This window comes from Anser cygnoides, chromosome 2 (assembly GCF_040182565.1).
Source record: "Anser cygnoides isolate HZ-2024a breed goose chromosome 2, Taihu_goose_T2T_genome, whole genome shotgun sequence".
Taxonomy (NCBI): domain Eukaryota; kingdom Metazoa; phylum Chordata; class Aves; order Anseriformes; family Anatidae; genus Anser; species Anser cygnoides.
This window is the reverse complement of record NC_089874.1, coordinates 29615631-29637700: the sequence shown is the minus strand read 5'-3', so window position 1 is coordinate 29637700 and position 22070 is coordinate 29615631. Positions and strand designations below refer to the sequence as shown.

At 40.2% G+C, this 22070-nt stretch overlaps 1 protein-coding gene across 1 annotated transcript; it reads right to left on the bottom strand.

The window, feature by feature from the left end:
- Positions 1 to 634: 634 nt before the first annotated feature.
- On the bottom strand, positions 635 to 19320 carry TMEM106B (transmembrane protein 106B). Its single transcript, XM_048075412.2, has 8 exons — positions 18947 to 19320; positions 15631 to 15852; positions 13449 to 13512; positions 11962 to 12121; positions 11048 to 11188; positions 10912 to 10961; positions 7212 to 7265; positions 635 to 6426 (listed from the first exon to the last, which is right to left on the bottom strand). The coding sequence occupies exons 2-8, from the start codon at positions 15848 to 15850 to the stop codon at positions 6288 to 6290; spliced, it is 828 nt and encodes a 275-aa protein (XP_047931369.1). The 5' UTR covers positions 15851 to 15852; positions 18947 to 19320; the 3' UTR covers positions 635 to 6287.
- Between the last annotated feature and the right edge of the window lie 2750 nt (positions 19321 to 22070).

Genomic DNA, 22070 nt, shown 5'->3' with positions numbered 1-22070 from the left:
AAATAGGGGTACTGAATCTGGCTAGGATGGAGTTAATTTTCTTCCTAGCACCATAAGGGCTGTTATGTTTTGGGTTTGTGGCTAAGAGTGCTAATAACACTGATATGTTATCAACACAAAAGTCTTGGCTAATGCTTACACAGCACTGAGGTTTCCTTTTTCATCTCACCACCTCCTTCCCCCCCATCCCCTACAGCAAGTAGACTGGGAAGGGGAAAGAAGCTGAGTGCACAAAGCCAGGAGAGCTGATCCCCACTGACCAAAGGGATATTCCATACCTTACAAGGTCCCACTCAGCAATAAAAGCTCAGTAAAAGGGGAAGGAAGGGGGACAACTGAGGTTATGGTGCATGTCTTCCCTATGTTAACATCTGCCTACTGACAGGAAATAAATTCCTTACTTTGGTTTGCTTCCACACACAGATTTGCATCACCTATTAAACTGTCTTTATCTCATCCCATGAGCTTTCTGATTCTCTCCTTCACCTCTGTGGGGAGCAGTGGAAGTCAACAAGCAACCAGGCTGAAGGGCTTATCTGCCTGCTGGAGTCAACCAGCACCACAGCAGCCTAGGGTTTTGAGCCAGACACTTTAGCAGTCCAAAGTCATACAACAGTAATTCATTCACATGTGGTGCTTTGCTTTAAGATACTCCAGTTTATTATACACTTAACACAACAAAAAATAGCATCAAAAAAGGTAGATTGCAGATTTGTTACGCCACAGAATGCCAACAGTTACAAAAATTGAAATGATACCTTTGAAACTTCATGAACACTTGTGGGAAAAGTTATAGGGAGATGAAGAAGGAAAAGAGAAAAATATTACCAAGTCAGTTTAAAAAAAGATACGTGACTCAAGCTTTTTTTAATAGAAAATTTAATAGCATTCTTCAACTCAAACAATCCCGTCTAGAACAAAATATCCATAATGAAGTTAAATCCAGATTTTGAACCTCTAAAGAATAAGATCCATTGTCCCAGTTAACTTGCATTAAGATAGCTTGTGTCCAAGTCATTCCAAATATCCCTTAGTGTTTATTTATCATGCTGAAGTTGATAGATCGTTTGCTACACAGTTACAAGAACAACAGTTTACAATTCTTAAGTTACAAAAATAGTTATCACTCATTAGTATTTCTATACATATCTCAAGCTATTATATGCACACTCTGTACAGTGGATGTTAACAGTGGTTACGTTTGCTTCCTTAAAACAAAAAAGGACTAAATCACTCATGGTCAGACTCAAAATATTTAGGCACCCTAATCTGCTTGCATGTCTGGCATTAAACATCCCTACTGACACAAAGGAAAAGCAGGTTCAGTATCCAAACAAAACACTCACCCATGTTGCAAGACCCTTATGACAGTCTCACGCTATGCTGCAGGACTTTAACTGGACAGATTCCTTCTGGAGAACAGTCCCTGCCCAACAGGCCAACCCACAGGCAGAAAATCAGGTTTCCATGCCAAAAGCTATAAGGGAAGCACTGCAATCTACCCCTTCATTACCAGAAACCCCACCTAAAGGTCAAAAAGGAAGGTGGCTTCTCAAGTAGACAAAACATGTTTTTGACATATCCAAATGATTGTTTCCAACATGTTTTTAGTTGGGTTTTGGCTTGGGTTTTTCTTTCCTTTTTTTTTTTCCCCTCCTCCTGTACAAAGTCACCAAAATAATCGAGATTTTTGGCATGATCAGGGCTAACACTTGCAAACATTCTGCTGGTGGCAGTAGTCCATTACTGAAGTGCATTGGCTGCACTCATATTATTTATTCTTCGCTTTCAGAAGTAATAATAAGCCTGGAAGCACTGCTGGGTTTTGGCATTTTATGAGAAGCAATGGAAAAATTGAGTTCTCAGAGGTATTACTGCTAGCCTTGGTCATCTCTTAACTAGCTGTCCAGTCCCACTGACATTAAGATTCACGTAGGTGCCTGACTCTGAAACAACTCACCCATTTTATAAGATACTGCCTGGTAACAGACGGATATCCCACTACAGACTGGGGAAAGAGAGGAGGGGAAAGAAGCAAAACCACAACTAAACCCAACATTCCACCCACCCCCCCAAAAGGAAGTCTTAAATGATGAATAAGAAATAACACTAATTTTCTGAATTTGGAAAGCCCTCTCCTACTGCTTCAAGCACCATCCTTCCCATCATGAGGGTACAACGTTTCAGTCAGATGGCTAAAGACCCTAAAAGTTCAACCCAAGCACTCAGAGGTTGAGTACTTACATTGTTAGCTTTACACAGCACACACTAAAAAAGCCCATAGTATTGTTTGCAATGTACTACTATGAAGAAATTAACTCATTTGCAGAACTTCAGGGACAATCTGAAACAAAGTCAAAGAAAGCACGTACTTAAGTCTGTCAGCATAACGCTGCAAAATATACCACAACATTAATATCAAGGTCATGCAAGAACCAAAAGTGCATTAAGAACTTCAAAGCCATACCACACAGGAAAAGATTCTTATGCTTGCCTTCACATAAGATTAAGAAGCAAACAATTGGCCCCTAAATACCAAGATGGGTAAACAAATTAGGAATGAGCTTCTACAGGCTCTTTCCTACATCAGGAATTCAAGAATAAGCACAAGGTACTACGCCTCTTAGGAGGAAGGTTTCCCTTTTAATCTCTCCAAATGGTATTTGATGGTTGGATCTTCGAGTTCATTTGGTGGCTCCATTCATTCATTTTTAAAGCATCATATTTAAAATGTTAAATAACTTCGTTCTCCAGGGCGGAGTGGCCAAATAGCTAACATTTTTTACTCATTTAAGTGTTTCATATTAATTTACCTTGTTACAATTTTGACATTTTATTTATGTAGTTATTGTATCCAGAATACATTGTTTTGTTGATTGTGCCATTGCAGTACAACACCTGTACCACCGTTTCAACAGATAACTAAAAGCTTCCATTTTGAAGTGCAACAGCGTTTGCTTCAGGAATTGCTTTGAAGAGCTCAAGTGAAAGGAATTATACCAGAAATAAATCCCTTAAAATATAATAATGCAATGCTACTATATATGTATTTGATAGTATTTTAAGATTAAGAGGAATTTACAAATGAAATATTCATCACTTCAGGGGAAAAAAATCCATCAGAAAGCATCTTACACACAGGGAAAACAAACCAGAAAAGACAATGGCTCTTCAAGCTCACCTTCTCAAAAGAATTTATACTTTGTACTCATTGGTCTACAGTGAACCAAAAGGCTTGCCTTTGTTTAATAAAACAAGCAAACAAAACATAACCGAGATAAATAAATACAAAATTATTATAGGCCTCTCATTTGCATGTACTCTTATTGTTTGTTTGCAAAGTTATGCAATTTAATATTGCCTTCCCTTGCTCCCTTTGCATAGTATTTCCACGCTTAGCCACAGAAATCAAGTCTAAGTTGAATACTCAGATGCCACATCAGCTTATCTGAAGAGATGTTATATTAAAATTAGTAGTCAAGTTCAAACTCTTGCTTTGTTTGGTTAATAACACGCTGACATGTTTTGCAAGCACAAACTAACACGCACAGAATTGTAAGCCTTTGATTCTCCTGTAACTAACTTAATTTGAGGATTCATCAGTAGGATTTTTACTATATTGCCTCTATTTTTTAGGTAAGAGCTGTTAGTTATTCAGTAAGCCCACCACAAATTAATGGTGTTAAAGTTTACATCCATTAGATAACCCAGGTGATAAAGAGATGTAAGAAAAAAAAAAAAGCTTTATTTTTCCCCCACATACACAGAAAGAATAATTCCACTCATCATTCTTGATTTTAAAGTAGCCAACACCAAGCATGTTATGCAATGGAAGATCCACAGACTTAAGTATGCATTTTGCTCGGTATGTCTGCCAGTCTTTCAAATGTCAGTTGGAGTCTCAAAACACCACATACAAGTGTAAAATCCCTAAACACACACATGTTCAAGTAGCATTCACTGGTGTGACCAAATAACTATATCACTGTGCCATTCCAGTTATTTTAGATTATCTATTATCCTTTGAACTGGTTTAAACTGGTACAAAACTTATCTGCCTAGAGTTCTTCTCTTGTTCTTTCTACTTAAAAATGAAAACAAAAACAAACAACAATCCTGAGCCTTAAATACTTGCGAATAGAGGAAAAAAATCATATCACTTACTGGTTGACTTCAGATCTGACATGGTTTAAAACAGAATTTTCCCCGTGCTCCAATAAAAATGAATCTTTCTATGACAGACAACATAGTAGATGTTACTTCCCAGCTTCTAGCCAGATCCCCACTATCCTGGTCTTGAGTTATCAGCTCTATATTTTCAGACTACCAGACCAGCTTTGGCACGTTTTATCAGACACAAGACAGAACCTCATCTATGCTCTAGGAAGATTAGGAGAGCCAGTTGTGAATTAGTTTGCCTTATGATCATAAGCTGTAATAAAGAATGTTTAAAGTGCCCAGATACAAGAAAAAAATTCAGAACATAACTAAGTCATCAATTATTTCAGCAAAGCTCTCCTAAGCCAACATCTTCATCAATCAAAAATTATAGGAAACTGATAGTGTATGTTCCAATACAGATACATTTTTTAAAGACATTGTGGATGAGTGCTCAGAGCATTCAGAGGATTTTATATTTTTTTTGTACAGTTACTCATTTTCTTTTAAATCAGTCTCACTCAATTGATATGTTTCCCAGCACCTCTACCCCTAATTAGGTACACCTAAAGAATGCTGATGAAAGACAACAGACACATAACTTTACTGAATTACTGAAGCATAAAACATCATTAGTTACAAGAAGTTACTCAGCAGCCTTTTTCCATAGTGTTTATTACTAGTTCATTTTAATTAGCTTATTTCCAGGAGATAGGCAGCATAAAAACCGCAACACCTATTTTAAAAAAATTAGAATTTATTACAATGCAACGGTCTCAATAGTACTTTCTTACAGCTGCACCTTATTTAATACTGAAATAAAACAATCCTGATCTAGTTAATTTAAAAAGTTTTGCCCCTAACCATTCAAATGGTCAGCCTTCAGAAGGCAAGCAACTTTGAACCTCAAATTTAGAATCACCGTGTTTGGTGAAAGCCCTGGAAATTCTCATTGTGCAAACTAACAATGAAATTATTTTTTAATAGTTTTGTTATACGTCAGTCTCATGATTACATCATCATTTATTCTTACAGAAGGAGTTGCTTTATCCTCACTTACATAACCATTGTGAACTGTGAGCGCTCAGGAGATTCAGGTAACTACTGCATTGCTTACTGAGTGAGTCTGTGCACAAAATACGCATACCCCAACGTATGAACACTGACAAGTAGCTTAGTACACGGTACATTAAAACAATAAAAATGCCGAAAATTTACATCAAGCTGCCCAAACCCATATTCAAACAGCTTCCCACTTAGTTCCTAACTACACAATTTTGATTTTAATAGCTGTACTCAAAAGTTTAATCAAAAGAACAAATGGGAATGACACTGCCAAAGTCTTACCCCTTCATTTTCCACAGTTTTGAATTTTTCCTTTGTCAGTAGTGATTCTGGGGGATTTTTTTTTTTTAACCTTACTTTAAACATAACAACATACATTCTCCTTATAACATCACAGAGGTAGCAGGGGGAAAATATGAAAGAAAAGATGCCAGATTCTAGAAGTTGCACTTTCAAGTATAGCGTCATCCATGAGTGCTTTCCTGGCTTTCACAGACTGCATGTCACCTCTAATCAAGTATAGCAAATGAAAAGTAGAATCCCAAAACAAAGAACTATTGCCACTAATACTAGTTTCACACTCAGATACCTCAAAGCAATCTTGTTACTTAAGTAGTTATACTGTAAATTTCAAGAGTCAAATATCAAGAACTAAAGTATAAACTTAAAATTTATGAGTACCAATTTTTCTAAAATGCTCATTAGTGACACATTTCACCTAAACAGACAGAAACACACACGGTTACTCTAAGTTGATGTACCACACTGTAAGGAAAGGTCCCAATTCAGTTCAAGAATTTGTAATTTCCCCTCCCCATCCAACCACACAACTTGACAGAAGTGTTTACAGTAACAGAAAGCAAACAGAAGGGGAAAACACAACATTTAACAAGTGCATCTATATACATTTTGCACCTTTTCCCTCCTTGCATTTCAAGTGAACAGGCCACCAGGTTCGCTATGCGTTACATGCACATACTCTCACCTTTACTTAGTACCAGTCCTATTTAAAGGATCTCTGCAAGCATCAAGAGCAGTCATTCCACACTAACTAACAGGTGCTTTTACTGTGGAGGCTGAAGTACATTTAAATATTCTGACTGGCCCAGCTGGTAGGTTGTGTTTCCTCCACAGTCCACATACTGGTATCTCTCTTGGGATATTTGCTCAGAGTGGCCGAAGTAAGAGGTTGTCACTGTCACTCTTGAAAACACAAAACAGAAGAGACATTGTAAGAGGCTTTGAAGTTCCCTACGCGAAAAACCAGTGTTTTTAAGTTACTAGGGTTTTTAAGGAGCTAGTTTTAGGACAAAATACATAACAGTAAGAACAAAGTTTTAAATAAAATAACAATAAAAAAATCAATACCAGTTTACACTACCTACAGATTATTCCCATGGGAAAAATTTGGTCCGCTGAGCAAAGACTTTTTTTTTTTCCTAAAGATTATAAAGCCAAGGTTTACTCATTAATACTGTGTTTTGGAAGGGGAACAGAAATGATTACAGAAGCTACGCAATGGTTGGTTTACATACCATCCGTCCACCCCCAAAAAGCCAGGCTGCTATTTATGCAATCTGACACAAAAAGTGGACTCTGACAGAGTCACACAAAAGTCACACAAAAGCGTGTGACTGCCTCAAGGTCATAAGGTTCTCAGCACTTTTTGAACAGCAGCTGATACACATAAGTTCATTTCAAAATATTTGAGACCTTAGTTGCTCCATGGCCACAGCCCAACTGCAGAGCAGATACAGTAATAATAGTTGGAACTATTCAAGTATCATTACTTTACCAGAATTTGTCAAAAGAAAACGTCTTTACGCAGCTCAGTTTCAAGAACTATGAGGCTACTACACTAGAAAGTAAGTTGATTTCATTTTATCTAAGATACAAACACCACAATTAAATGCTTCTGAGTATTATTTCAATGAGGACTACGTGGCTTCTAAGGTTGTTTCCGACAAAAAGGAAGTTTCCATACTTACTGCATCATCACTACTATGTTATGCACTTTGATAGATGCTAAAGTACAGAAGTCACTGCAAAAAAAAAGAAAGAGAGCTATTAGATTTGCATCAACTTTTCTAGACAGTTATCTAAAAGGCAAGAATTGTTGCTTCATCCGGAAATTCTGCTACCTGTATATTTACAGCCTGCAGAGTTGCTAATAATAGCAACCAAAACACTTGTTGAAAAACAACTGCCTAGGAGTGTATACTCAGTCCAAGTCTATTTATATACAGACTTGCTTTCACATAAAGCATATACACACACGCTTGCTTACATGTAACAATTCCCAACAAAAACATCCCGTGAAACAACACTTGTTCCATCTTTCAGAAGTTAATCTCAAGAACTACATCACAACACGCCTTCACTGGTGAAGAATTCTACTATAAGGGCATGTAGGCATAATTTGCTGTGATTTCACTTTGAGTTATCAAATTTAACTATAGAAAGGAAAATTTACCACAAAAGATCACAGTTATGCTAGCTTCAGCATCCTGCTGTGTAAGATCAGCAATTTCTATCAAGAAGCCTTAGTATGCTTGCTCCAGAAATATCAAGAACTTAGGAAAGCCCCGGTATTTTTGCACCGATTCACTTCTGTATTACGCAAAATGACCTTTAACCAGTCCCCAGAGATTGCAAAATCAATTATTGTTTTCTTGTGAGACAAACTTACAGACTTACATTTTCTGAGAGACACCTACATACCTGTTATACAGTGCGCTACATAAGCGACTACCCCTCCCTCCCCTCATCCACAGAGCAATGAGTTGCTCTTAATCACAGATTTATCAGCTCAGGAATGAAAGGCATGCGATCAATGCAACAAGATTGTATGACAGCCACTCACAATATTTACTTGCAATTGTCATTCTTTTCCCCAGCACAAATAAATATAGAATGAAATATGAAACAATGAACAAACACAGGTGATACAGATTATATGAAAATACAAACTGAACAGTTCTTTTATTAGAAGTTGTTTTATATTGGTATCTCCAGAAATGACAGAAATATTTTGACTTTTTTTTTTTTTTTTTACTGCTAGGCTTGAAACAGGATTTAGCTGGACCATACTGCCAGATATTCTCAGTTAATGTAGTTTTCTAATCCAAAATACAGACAACCTGTAACATAATGGTTATCATGTTCGCCTCACATGCAAAAGGTCCCTGGAAATTTTCAGGTTGGAAACTGGGAGACATCTCTTCTCAGAAAGAGCAGTCAGGCATTGGAACTGGTTGCCTGGGGAGGTGATGGAGTCCCTTGGGTGTTTAAGGAAACGTTGGACGTGGTGCTTATGGACATGGTTTAGTGGGTGACATTGGTAGTAGGAGGATGGCTGGACCAGATGATCTTGGAGGTCTTTTCCAACCTTAATGATTCTATGATTCTATTCTATGATTCTGTAATATAAAGCCATCTTGTATCCAAGCACTATTTTATTGGCAAGCAAGCAGAGAGGTATAATACCAACCTACTGCTTTTTAAGCCCTGATTATTTGGAAAAAAGCCTTTTTAAAAAAAATAAAACAAAAAACAAAACACACACACTACCACCACAAAACTACACAGCACAAAACGGTAGCTAGGAAAGTACATTGAAGGTAAACTGCATAAATCCAACCTTCTCCAAATAAACAGGTGGAAATACCCTGTAGGACGATGATTTCATCACACAGGTCTGCTGAATCCAGATAACACTTCAGTATCTCAAAGGTTACTTGACCTAAGCTGATTTTACAGGAAGCCTGCTCTCTAGAATCAAAGTAACTCTTTAGTTATGCCTAACCCAAGATCTAAACTGACTAGATGGAGAAACATCAAAATGCCTACAATATTGTGATTCACTGTAATACAGAGAGTATTGCAGGTTGTACAAAGATTATCCCAGGCCTTTCCTGGTAAGTTTAATATTAGAATCAGGGGAAGAAAAAAAAAAAGAAAAGAAAAATAACAAATACAAAACCCTGCTAAGATCTGCTGAAACTACACTGGCTTGGTGCTTAAACTAAGGAGGCTCACTGGCTGTGCCCTGGGTTGTTCTGAACAGGGAATCCAGGCTTTTGAGACTTGCAGTACAGAGAAAGAGCCGAAGCTCATCAACAATAACCTCCCAGACCTGGTGACAATTAACTAAGACCAAGTGTTTACCATGCAGAAAATCTGGAAAAAATAAACAACTAAAACCATTGTGCATGTGGCTCTTAATGCATTATAAACACATCACAACTTAGCTAATGACTGCTACTGACATGTACTAGGACCTCACTGTATCAGCCTGTACGAGTACTTAGATCCTTAGCTGACCCAAACTTCCCTGCTTTTACGGGTCTTTATTACCAGTTACAGTCTATGTTTAGCACCACTTCACTGAAGCAAGCAGCATTTTCTTATGTGTGCAGGTTACGTATTAGTCTGCTTTTCCAGCAACATTCACAAACACCTGCTGTCCTGAAGGAAGCAAAGCCCACATTACGGATTACAGGCACAGACACACAGTAGCTTCTCTGCTTCCACTCCAAGACAGCCTGATTCACCTCTAAGCTGAAGCAGCAAGCACAGCATTGTTCCACACTATTGCTGAGGTTGCAGCTGTCAAGCTGCAGAATGGCCTGAAATCCATTTAGTTCAGATCACACGCACAACAGTTGTTGCCTGTCCACATCTCTCCACACATCCAAAGTCACCCAGGTTTATCTAAGGACTAGCTTGAAATTAAGTTTCAGCAATTGTTGGCAACAGACTCTCACAGCATTACTGAAGCTGAGGCAACAATACAGACCATGGAAAAAGTTTCAATGCATCATTGTACCAGGAGTCAAAAAACACAACTTGGTAAGTATCAGCACAAGTTCTATGAAAGCCATATTTATTCTTCAGGTATCCAGAGGGTGAGTAGATTCATGGGATTCACTGTTTACACAAAGCTAACTTATATGCCTTTAAGTGGTGACAGAAGTACAACACTACTTATTTGAAGTTAGTGGCCAATTTGCTATTTCACACCTGTCTCAACTTATTCAAAGTCCTTGAAGCTGTAAGGCTCTCTCTCACACCAAAGGGGATGCCATCCACTCGAACTGCACACAGACCTGAAGTCTCAAGCGTTAAGAGTTCAGAGTGAACAGAAAGAGTTAATTTGAGCATAAGAGAATTAACGCTTGGTTTTGTTACCAAAATATACTGAGCCCTTGGTCAAATAAACTTTCTGAAGCTATGAACAAAACAGCTGAGACTTTAAGTATATGCTGTAAACACTGGTTATGACTGTATACACATGGTCTGAAGAGCAAAAATATAAGCTAGTATTTAATTCCATACAAATTAGAGGCTAACTTCCTCTACCTCCACAAAAATTTACTGGAAACTTATTAGGGAATGTATCAAAGAAACACATATGCACTTCCACACCCTAAAGTAGCTGTTCCTAGCTATTGCCAAAGCCTAAACCGTTGGGAATACAGACACCACTCAAAGTGCTGAGAGCCAGGTACAGCAAGCCACTATATGAAACCACTGAAAGGAATATGGTTTAAGTATTTTGCAGTACTGTTAAACTCATACAAAGAATGCCACACCATCTCTGCAAATATATTTCAGCTGTTTTTTCAAAAGCACCTTAATTATTTTTTATCAAGACACAGGCAAGTATTTAGAGGCTGGTACACTTACAACATGTAGCTCATTTCATCCTGTATGACCGTGGGCACCATATAGTCAATCTAAAAAAAAGGCAACAAAAAACAACTGAGCAGATTTAAATATGAAGATTAACATACATTCAACTTCAAAAGCCTTTCCCATTTACCTGCTTCATATCCAGAGGACCGATGTTGGTGATGTTGTTTAGCCGTGCTTTGCCAATAACTGTTTTTGAAAACTGAACTTGGGCTGTGATGTTTGCTACTTCAACAGAGTAATAGTTGTTGTTCGTTATATTTAGTGTGTTCTGGAGGAAAGAAAAAAAAAACAAACAACAAAAGCCTTTAAGAACTAACCATTCTGTGTATCTAGATGAACATACATTTTTTAATTTGTGTTTGAGACAAAAATACCTGAAATTATGCAAGTATACTTTCCTGCCTTTGGGGATTTTCTTGGGGTGAGATGGAGGGGAACCACCACTCAACCCCTTTTTCAGGGGTGTTTGAATATACTGAGCAGCACCAAATTCTGCACAACACCATTTGTGACCACTCTCCACTAGAAATACTGACCATTTCTTCCTATCCTCAGTTATTCCTTCCATGAAATTTAACTATTCCAGGACTCTTTCCTCCCATTACTACTTTATTTCATTTAAAGACGCTCATAAGGAACTCCACAAGTCTTTTGGCAATCCTGTATTCACTGCATTACCAAAAAATAATCAAGAGGCATGTGGAAAGAACTCCTTGAAGTTTTATGCTAAGCAGGTATTCAATAACATTCCTGCATGCACTACACGCTCTACATTTCACTCATATTCCCCAAACAATGTAAAGCATTCCAAAGTCACCTTTTCCATGAAAAGGGAAGATCCAATAGTAGCCTACAACTCTAGCTACAGGAACCAGCCACAGCAAGTCCAGCTACATTTTTCGAACTGCTTTTTGTATCTGCTGGTATTTCCTAAGACACTAAGCTCACCAGTTAGCCCACAATTCCTACATATAATAAACTGCTGCAGTAGCTTCTCCTGTTGCATATATTACAAACACCCAAACAGATAGACAGTCTTACCGTAATATTTAAATATATTATACGTCTACCCTCTTCATAAGTGACATACACTGACTTCACACCAATGTATTCAACGTCAATTGAGCGAGGAAACAAGAAGAATACAGCCAGCCCAGAAAGAAGTAGACATACAATAACAGAAGCAGTCACGTAGAGTTTTCTGGAGATTAAAAAAAAAAAAAAAAAAAAAGACATTTCAGAGCTGAAGCATATTAAAAGAAAATAATGCACCACTCTTCTCACTTAAGTGATAAGAAGCATGACTGGTTAATATAACCAACTCAGCCTATTTCCAGCTTCCATTAGTTTCAGGGGGAAGAAGGACTGTGCTGCACTTCATGTCTATGTCACAAATAGAGATCACACTCTTGTATACACATATATATATATATATATATATCAGAAAACAAGTTCCAAAACACATGGTTATCCCAACATTCACCATTTAAAGTAGTAAATGGAAGAGGAAAATATTCACATGCTTTAAGAAATAAGCACTTTAAGTCTTTAAAATTAACTTACAGTAGAACTTTTGACATTGTGCGGGATTCTTCAGTATATTGTGCTTGTACCACAACACACCCAGAAACAAGAATAAAGCTTATGCCTTACATGGGATTCTTTGTCATAGAAGACTTTCTGGGAAAGTGTTAGGAACTTGTTTAGATCCCTGCTAAGGAACTGCAAATCTGCAGTTAACCTAACATAAAAGAGGGAAAGGAGTTTCGGTAACAAAGGTATACAAATAAAAGGTTCTATGGCAGCTGCGGTTTTCTCAAAATCAGAACATTAGGGGAGTATTTCTCAAATTTGGATTACTATTACATCAAATCTATGATCCGGGATATCTAAGATAGCATTTTGTGAAGTTGTATTTTTCTTCCTCTCACTCATTTCTGTTTACCACAGAAACATCCAAAAATTTAGAAAATGCATGTGAGAATAATTACTTAACAATGTACTTAAACCTTTGAGTAGATCCTAGAAAAATATACATATTTTAAAAATATGCTATATCACAGTGATAAGTTTATTTATTCTGCTAGCAGCTCAGAGCTTTTCAAGTGAATTTCTAGGTGATTTATTTTGTAGCAGTAGCCCAAAGAAATTAATCCCTTTACTCTAATTTAAACTTTAATAGTGAAGGTGTATCTTCTTAGATCAATTAAGATGCTATAAAGCTTGATAAGTGGTTGCATAATTACTGTAGATAGTTAGATAATTACCTACACGAAGTGACCATGCAGTATTACTAACTTTATAAGACACAGCATGATGGGAGCGTGCACACCTTAATAAATAACCCTCCAAGAGTTAGAGGTAAAGGTTCATATTACTCATAAGCAGGGTTCCTTCAATACTGAATGCAAGAAAACATTCCAGTGATTTTGCTTGAAACCTCTTAACACTATCTCATTTAAATTGAGCAATTTTAACTAGAAGAGAAGAAATAACTGTAGATTCACATATCACAAATATCAACTTACGTTCTTCTTGGCCTCAGTCTCTGATCACTGTATGGAATTAATGCTACCAGCTGGTTTTCCTGCCCTAGAAATAAAAACACCCTTTCAGAACTTAAACACAAAGAATAATTACTTTTGAAGTTACTTCAAATAAAGAGTGGCCTTCACAACTTTACAGCATCAAATAATAAAGATGAACATTGAAATTCCAGTAATATTCAACATTCAGAAAGAAGCTCAGGCAGTCAGAACTGATCCAGAAGGCGTTGTGCATCTCCTCCTCAGGAAGTCAGGGAGTCAGGTTTGTTTAAAAACACATGCACAAATGGATTTGGGTGACTTTTGCAACACGAGCTGTGCCCAGGCTGCATTCTGGCAATCACTGGTACATGCAACTGTTTCTCACGGGACTGAACTGCAGTAACCTGGAAGCCGAAGAAGCGCCCACTGGAATTTCTCCAAGCAACAAGACACCCCACCAGCCAGTGTTTTTAGGAGGCGGATATCTTAATGGCAGAAACAAAGAGTGTAAACACCAAGAAGCTACTGAAAATACACGGACTACACCTGTCTTTGTATCTTTTTCGATTTGCTATACAAGCAGTTGGAATTGAGATTCACCCACACAACAACACAGAAGCCTCAAGAGCAAGTCTGGTTTGCATTTTAAGTCAAATGCCGAATTTGGTCAGTGCTATCGCTTAGCCAATCGATCATGCTGAAGTGAATCCAAGTTGAATTGCTAAGCTGCGCAAAGCATGCTGAGCATGTACTAGTATGTAACATTAACCTCAGAAAAAGCCCTACCAATTTAAAACATAGTTTCATCTCAACTACATTATACTGAAAACCTAAAGCTGTCCAAGCACCAAAATGCAATTTCCTATGGTTATTATACAGTTTAGACATCATAGCACATGTTGTGGTCTTCCCTGCTAGTCATGCAGCCATCCAGTCAACCCTTAATTTCCCCCTCTCCCCTCAAAAACCCCAAACATTATTTTTATTATTAACTACTTAGGAATAATTAAAAAATCGTACATACACTTTCTCACTGGTACACACCAAGTTTTCAATTTTCCCCATACCCTTAGAAAAAAAAAAAATCAGTACCTTGCACACCACCCCCCTACAGACATGGCTTTTCCAAATAACCTGAAAAAGTGGCTTAATGTAAGTTACAGCTCTGGATGACGTTTGGCATGTACAGGGTTTATCTGTCAAACCGTTTGCTTAAATGCTGAAAACCCTGACATCTCAGCATTTTTGCTTAAAATCCATGTGTATACTTTAATCCATGTGTGATACTTTCAAAGTATTCTTTTTCAGCAACAGAAAGACAAGGGACATCCCAGACATACTGTCATTCTGCAGAAGCACGTGATGTTTCAGAATTGTATTTTTCAAACAAACATTTCTGGAATTTGGTATTCAATATATAGCTTTATGTAAACAAGTGATTCTCGTCCAACCATAATCAATGTCCACAGCATGATCTAATAAGGAGAGCTGAGTACTATTAACTGCACCTCCCTATGCACACTCACCCACCTGTTTTCAGAAGCGGTGCTTGTTATTTTAAAACTCTAAGAGTTATGAAGCTCTTACTTCCATCGGCCTGCCTCCCTAATGCCAATACAACCAGGAAGCAAGGGAGGGGTAAGGGGACAGTGCTCCTTACAAATTTTGTGGTTTTTATTTTTCTTTTAAAAAAAGCTCTAAGTCAAAATATGCGAACAACTTTCATTTACACAGGCCTGCACTCTTTCACTCCCCATGCCTAGGGATATTTAAACATTGCCTACTTTTGCAGCTATTTTTGTGAAGTTGCATATTGCTTCAAATGGTTCAAAACTGGTAGTTAAAAAGGATGTATTAAAATGTCTCAAAAGTAGAAGGTTTGCAACTTCCACCTGCAAGAACTAGGCTTACACGTGACTTTAAAACTGAGAAGCAAGGCACGCTGGATTGCAAAGACAGAGAAGAGCTATCAGGTAACAGTCAATGTTGATTAAATATCCATTTCATTCATACAGTGCAATAACAATCAAATGCTTAGTGCTAAAATGTAAAAACAATTTTAAAATATCTTCACTAGGAGAATTATGTGCTAGGGCTTATAACAGTTACCACTGCACGTATTTCTGAGGTAAATTTAGGGGTTTAAAAAAAAAAAACACAAAACAAAACAAAGAAAGCTTACCTCGTGGAATCCTTCCCGTTCCCTGGCAGGTAGGACAAGTGACACTGTCCCTTCCTGTGAATTCCACGTAGGGAAACTGCGACACGTCCCCACATCTGCCATCCTCGTTGTGCAGCTCTGAGTGAACTAACCCATTCCTCATATTATCCGACACTGTACCTCCATCGTAGCCATCCTCCTTACACGTATGCATCGGTAGATGAGAAAGAGATTTTCCCATGTCTAAAATAAAAGGCAGAAGAAAGTTTTTCCACAGAGAACAATTCAAATATGGCTTGCAATTTATTCCTCCACATCAAGCAGCTGTAAGTCTACGGTCATTAGTCAGGTACCTTAAGATTTGCAAAGCATAAAGGCCCAATCAAGCTGGAGTCAGTCCCCAACTACGAATCTGAACTGCAAGAGAGACCTGTTCAGGCCCTCTGACACGCACAGGTTAAAGGAGGACTGACGAGAGGCTTCCAAGGCAGAACAACACAGCTGCTGCCAACAGGTTGCAACACTCGAGTAGCGCTGGACAAACTGGCACAGAATACATTGACCTCTGCATAAAATATTCGGGACTTAACGTGCTCTAGAAACCAAGTTCACGATGTTCAGTGGATTCTGCACACGCTACGGGCCCAATTCTACTAAGTTTTTTGGACTGAACTTGTTTTGAGACCACAGGATCAGCCAGTAATTTCCAAATTAGAAATACGGAACTTGAGGTGTTTAAAGTGATGATTCTTTTTAACCCAAAAGAGGATTGTTTCACAGTAAAAGCTAGGAAAAAACGAGAGCTACTTAAATGTAAATGCAGGCAACAGGTAGCGTTTATAAAAACTTGTTAAAAATATTAGTCACAAAACCGTTTTTGTTATCTCTGCAAATGTTACATTTTCCTCATGAGCATAGCTTTTCAGCAAAGCCACCGAAACAACCATGAAACACTGAAAACCAAAAGCCACAAGGAAGTGATACAAGTGGCAGCCTTCCTAGTTTGCAACAGGTGTGGAACAATTCAAAGTTAAAAAGAAGAAAAAGATCTGTCCAGCCTTGGCAATCAGTTGTTCAGCTTAACCCCATAACACCTTCTAGTTACCCACCATAGAGGCCCTAACCACACAATTCGCTAGCTTCTCAGGGAACAGGGGGATTTGAGAATGAGTATGCAAAACTCATGCAGTTTTCCTACTGTAAATGGAATGTTTAAGTGAGGTTGCTAGTAATGATCACACTCGTCCACCAAGAAAGGAAGCATGAGGAGGAAGATTAAGGAACCAATGCAAGCCAGAATATTTTAAACCAACCACTCCAGAGAAAACAGGAAGATCTGAAATATGCCGATGGTAACACAAGCACAACATGTATTCATCTTAATGCCACAAAGGCAAAGCAAATGTAGGAGGGAAAACATAATTCAACTATTGCTGGCAAGTCCCAGTTACTGTTTCAGCAAACACACAGTGTTATTTTATTCATTTAAGTAATAAAACCCTTATGGGAAGGAAAACTACTTCTACTCATGTTGCTACAGCAATTTTGAAACATTCCAGTTTGGGTGTCATTCAATAATGGAAATTACTGAATTGAAAATTGAAGCTATTGAAGAAAAGTTTCCTGAAAAAGCAGTTGAAATTTATTCCACGCATGGTTTTTGCTTACTGTTGTCCCTGTAGCTTACCTACAGCCTTTAAGCTACAGAACTCAAGTCTTGCAGCTTAGGCTACAGCCATCACATTGACAGGTCTGAAAGCTTTGGGATCAGTCCCTAGCCCTGTTGCATTACAACCACACTCAATTTACCTGCTCTACTGCTGGTAGACTCAGGCTACATCAACAGTAAAAGTAAATACAGAGCAATAAAAGCAACTCCAGAATTAAATAGTTATTGAGGATCCAACATCCACACTATGCTTGATTTTGCGGGTTTTATTTCATCCCACCTCTAGCTGAGACTGAACACCCACGTCCAACTGAAGCACATCTTCCAGTTTTAGCTTCTTCCAAAATGAAGTGTTCAGACACTTTCTGATCACACTGTGATGTGAACCAAAGTGCAGCAAGTGAGGATAACTGCAAATTCATTTCACACCCTTGATTTGAATTAAAAGCGTAGTGCAGATGTATCCCCCAATGTCAAGTGTACTTGAGTTTCAATAATTAGAATTTCATAGTGTTTTCCTACCATCAGAAACTTAGAAGACATGTGCCCCAGCTTACAAATGAGAAAACAGATGATAACTTCCCAAAGAAATGTGTTCCTCCAGCATGTTCCTTCACCACTGCTACAGCTGACCAATGCTTAAAAACACCTTGGTCTTTCACCCAGTGCTTCCGTGCTGAATAGCAGTAGTTCTGACAACGTCTTCGTACCTGAGAGCCTCCATCTCAACACCACAACCTCAAGCCCAACTTTCTTTACAGCTGTGCTTTGCCCCAGCCTCTCACTTGTAACTGATATTCATGCTCCAGGCTCCCTGAACTCATCTAGAGTTTCCTTGAATTCAGTTTGTTAGGGAGAAAGAAAATGTTGTAAGAAAACGTTGCGATAAGGCAGTTTTGTTTAAGGCTGCTCCCTTCAGAGTGCTCTGTCACTCCGGTACGACAGAACACAATGAAACAAAACCCAAATAATGTGCTAAGAATAGAAAACAACCACATCCTGAGTCACACGCGAAACTTATGAAAACCACTTTTTGTTTATGAACTTGGGGAAAAATTTGTAGACTTTAACTAAACTGCCATACTTTTCCAAACAAACAGCTGGGGTGCCATTCTTACTTCTTTGCACATATATAAACTTGAGATTAAAGACCTACTTCATTTCTGAAAATAACACACGGCTTTTAGGCCCGGCAACCTCCTGCCGGCTGCCAGCTGTGGCTGACCACCGGCGCGGCGGGCTGCTCCAAAACAGCGGCAGGAGGCAGGCACAGCCCTGACCTGGCAGTCCCAAACCTGCCCCGCTGGGGCAGAAAGGTCCCGCGATGTGCGACCCGAACCTGCTCTTCACAAACACACCTCCCCCCACCTGCCCGGGAAGGCTGGCGCTCCCCAAATTAACAAACAACTCAGGACGCTGCCGACGCCCTCGCATTCCCCCCCAGGGACCCCCACACGCACACATAGAGCTATTTGCACAAACACACCGAGGTCCCCAGCGGGCGAGGACCACGGCGACCCCCGCCCGAGCTGGGCCAGCCCGGCCCCGCCGCCAAACGCGCCCCCCCCCCGCCCCGCCCCGGCCCGACCCCTCAGGGCCCCGCCGCCGCCCTCGGCCCGGCTCCCCCCGCAGGCCCCGCCGCTGCCCCGCGGCTCCCCCCGGCCCCACCTGCGGCCGGGCCGGGCCGGGCCGTGGGCTCCGGGCACGACGCAGCAGCGGCCCCGGCGCTGAGCCTGGAGCGCAGGCGCAGGGGGCGGCGCCGCCGTTGTTCGCAAGGGCCGGGCCTGCTGGGGGGGAGCCCGGGCTGCCGGGGGGCCGCTGTCCGCTGAGGGTGGCCCCGCTGCGGGGTCTCGTCTTCCCCGCTCGTCGGCGGGGTGCCTGGATCGCTTCTTCACGGGGCTCGGGGCTGCTCGAAGCAGCCCCCGGGCCTGCTGCTGCCGCACCACAAAATGGGGCGCGCCGCGGGGCCGGGCTGTTCCCGGAGCAACCCAAGATGGGGGAAAAGCGTTGGAAGTGGAAGCAAGGATAAGTGACAAGGATAAAAGGAACTGGCCCGGTCCCTCCTCCAAGTGGAGGGCAGAACGGGTTTCCCAACTTCCAACAGCAGTTCCCTGCCCTGCCTGCGGTTGAACATGTCCCCTCCTCCACATAAGCTCTGCGTTGCTTTCATCTCAGGAAAAAAAAAAAAAAAAAGCGGTTATTTTTCTTTCCCCAGCTGATCATGGTGGTATCTTAATAGCCAGCATCATTATTTTCTGTTCCTTGTTTGATCAGCTCTAGTGGAAGTAAGTTACCGCACTGTGCTCCTGGGGAAATTAGAAGCTAGAGCAAGGAAAGCTCTGACAGGTCAGAAAGAGAAAAAAAAAAAAAAAAAAGGTGGTAGGAAATGAGGCACAACGCCACTGTCAGGGGCTGCAATTTGGTTTTATAACTCACGTCACATTTTGCAAGTTCTTGCACAACCAATGTTTATTCAGGGCATGAGCGGTGACATGTGCTCTGAGCATTTTGCCAGAGCAAAATAAATAAAGTATATTGAAACTGAATGAACGCGAGGTTGTTGCTGTCCTTTGTGTGTCGGTATCTGGTCCATGATGTGGTTACCGAGTGTCTGTGGTGACATACGGAGACCACTCGTGGGGATGCAGGGCAGCCAAGGGACAAGAGGCTGCACAGAGGGGACGCAGCTGGGAATGAAGGAGATGGAGGGCCAGAGGAGCTTGGCCCAGCTCAGGAGCCGTGGTCCTACTGCTGAAATGAATCGGGCCACTGAGGAGCAGAGGGCCTGGAGGAAACCACATGAAGTCCAAGGGCAAGCATGGGGCAGGTTTCAAGGGATGTGATAAGGAAGCAAGGTCATTGTGACAGCATGGGGTGGGCATGAAGCCAGGACAGGCTGCTTCAGATGCTGGGAGGTGACACACGGCCTCCAGCATCAACCCAGAGCTGCTGCAGGTGTGAGCCCTTCTGGCAGAGCTCACACCTCGCTCTGTGTCCAGGAAATGATAAGCAAAAAGATAACCCTCACCTGCACAAATATGCACTCAGAAAAAAAGTGGTCTGCATGTTTCTTGACCTGGGCCAACGCCATTCCATTTATTCCTTTTATCCTTGGAACTTTCTGGTGTCTTCTGGGAGTTTAAGAGGTCACATCCAGCAATTGTCCTTACCCCTGGTTTGCCAGTTCAAGTAAAGGAAAGGCCTGCATACTGCTTAGTGGTGACTCTACTTCTATAGCCAGGCATGGTTGAGATCCTGCAAGCAGGGGGCAAGAGCTGGCACAGTTCTTGTCCAGAAGGACAAGACCTTCATCCAAGACTTTGGCCCATCACTGTTCAAGATTTCTGAGGTGCCCACACAAGGCTGCCAGTGCAGCATGGTTGACCATGGTATTTTGTGGGTTCCTAACTATAAAATAATGTGTAAGAAACTTTGAACAGAACCCTGGCATGTTCGGGGCCGATATATGAACATGGCATGTTCAGCAGCAAGTGCCAAATGATGTGAATTTGTAGGCCTGGCTGTTGTCTTCATGGGCTCTTGGCTTTTGGTTCTGTCTCAGCTTTATATTGTCCCAAGGAGCCTAAACACTGTCATAGTTGCCAGCTGTTCAAACAGAAAGTGAGAACACTTAGTGTTTGCCTTTTGAATAGTTTTAAGTAATAATGGCAGTCAGGCACATTGACCTGAATCATTATCCTACAAGGGACATGAAGAAAAAGTCTAACAAAAAGGTTTTTGGAATGGTCACACCAAGTTCAGATTACTCAAATTATTCAGTCTGAAAAGTTCTCTCAGTACAAATTTATTCAGGAGGAATACTCCTGGTGAATTTGAAGTAGCATGCAGACTTCGATCAAATCAGATTTTTGCACCTCTGACTGTAGCAGTTTTTATCCAACGCTTAAACTAATCCATAAAGCCAAATGAGTGCAGGTCAGGGTGTTATATCATTGCCTGGGAAACTGTTTCTCTTGCCATGATAGATTGCAACAGTTGAAATCTGCATGGCTTTTGAGATAGTTCTCTGTTACTGTAATCAATAGAGACTGTTTCTTATTAAAGACATCTCCAGCTTGCCATCACCTTTCCTTCTGTAGCTTTAATACATGCAGAAAGTGTTTTTCTTTTATTTATTTTTTTTTCCTTCTCTCTCTTCTGAAGTTTTCATGATAGAAGGGAACGTACCTCTGGATATTCCTTTGCTTTGTGCTATCTTCATTTAGAAATATGTGAATATGTGTTAAATGTAATTTAAGAAGGAGAAACGGAAACACTGGAAGGATCTTGCTCACCCATTAAGTGCCTTCAGCTCCTTCATAATTATCTTAAGTATCATATGCTAGTTGTAGGCTGAAGTAATGCAATAAAAACTGAGAATAAGCAATAATATGAAGGTCCTGTAAAGTGTCACACCCACTATGCAGGCTTGAAAAACACGCAAAGTATGCGGTATACTGATAACAAGATGTATGCATTAGAAGTACACTAGAAGTGCTTAGATATGCGATGAGGTGCTTGGAAGTGGTACTGAAGTGGGCCACTGAGCTTGGACTGATCAAGACAGTGTGCCTTTGGTTATGGAAAGGGTATTTCACGGTAAGGAAGTACAGGCTGCACAACATCCAACATTGCCAGTTCATAAAACTGATTAGATTATGCTAACCATGACTCGATTGGGACTGCATGCTTAAACACAGACACAGAAATTAATCAGTTAAAAAATGTGTGATAGGCGTACGGTATGAATGATACTGTGAGAGGTATGAAATGGAAACAGTCAAATGGCAGA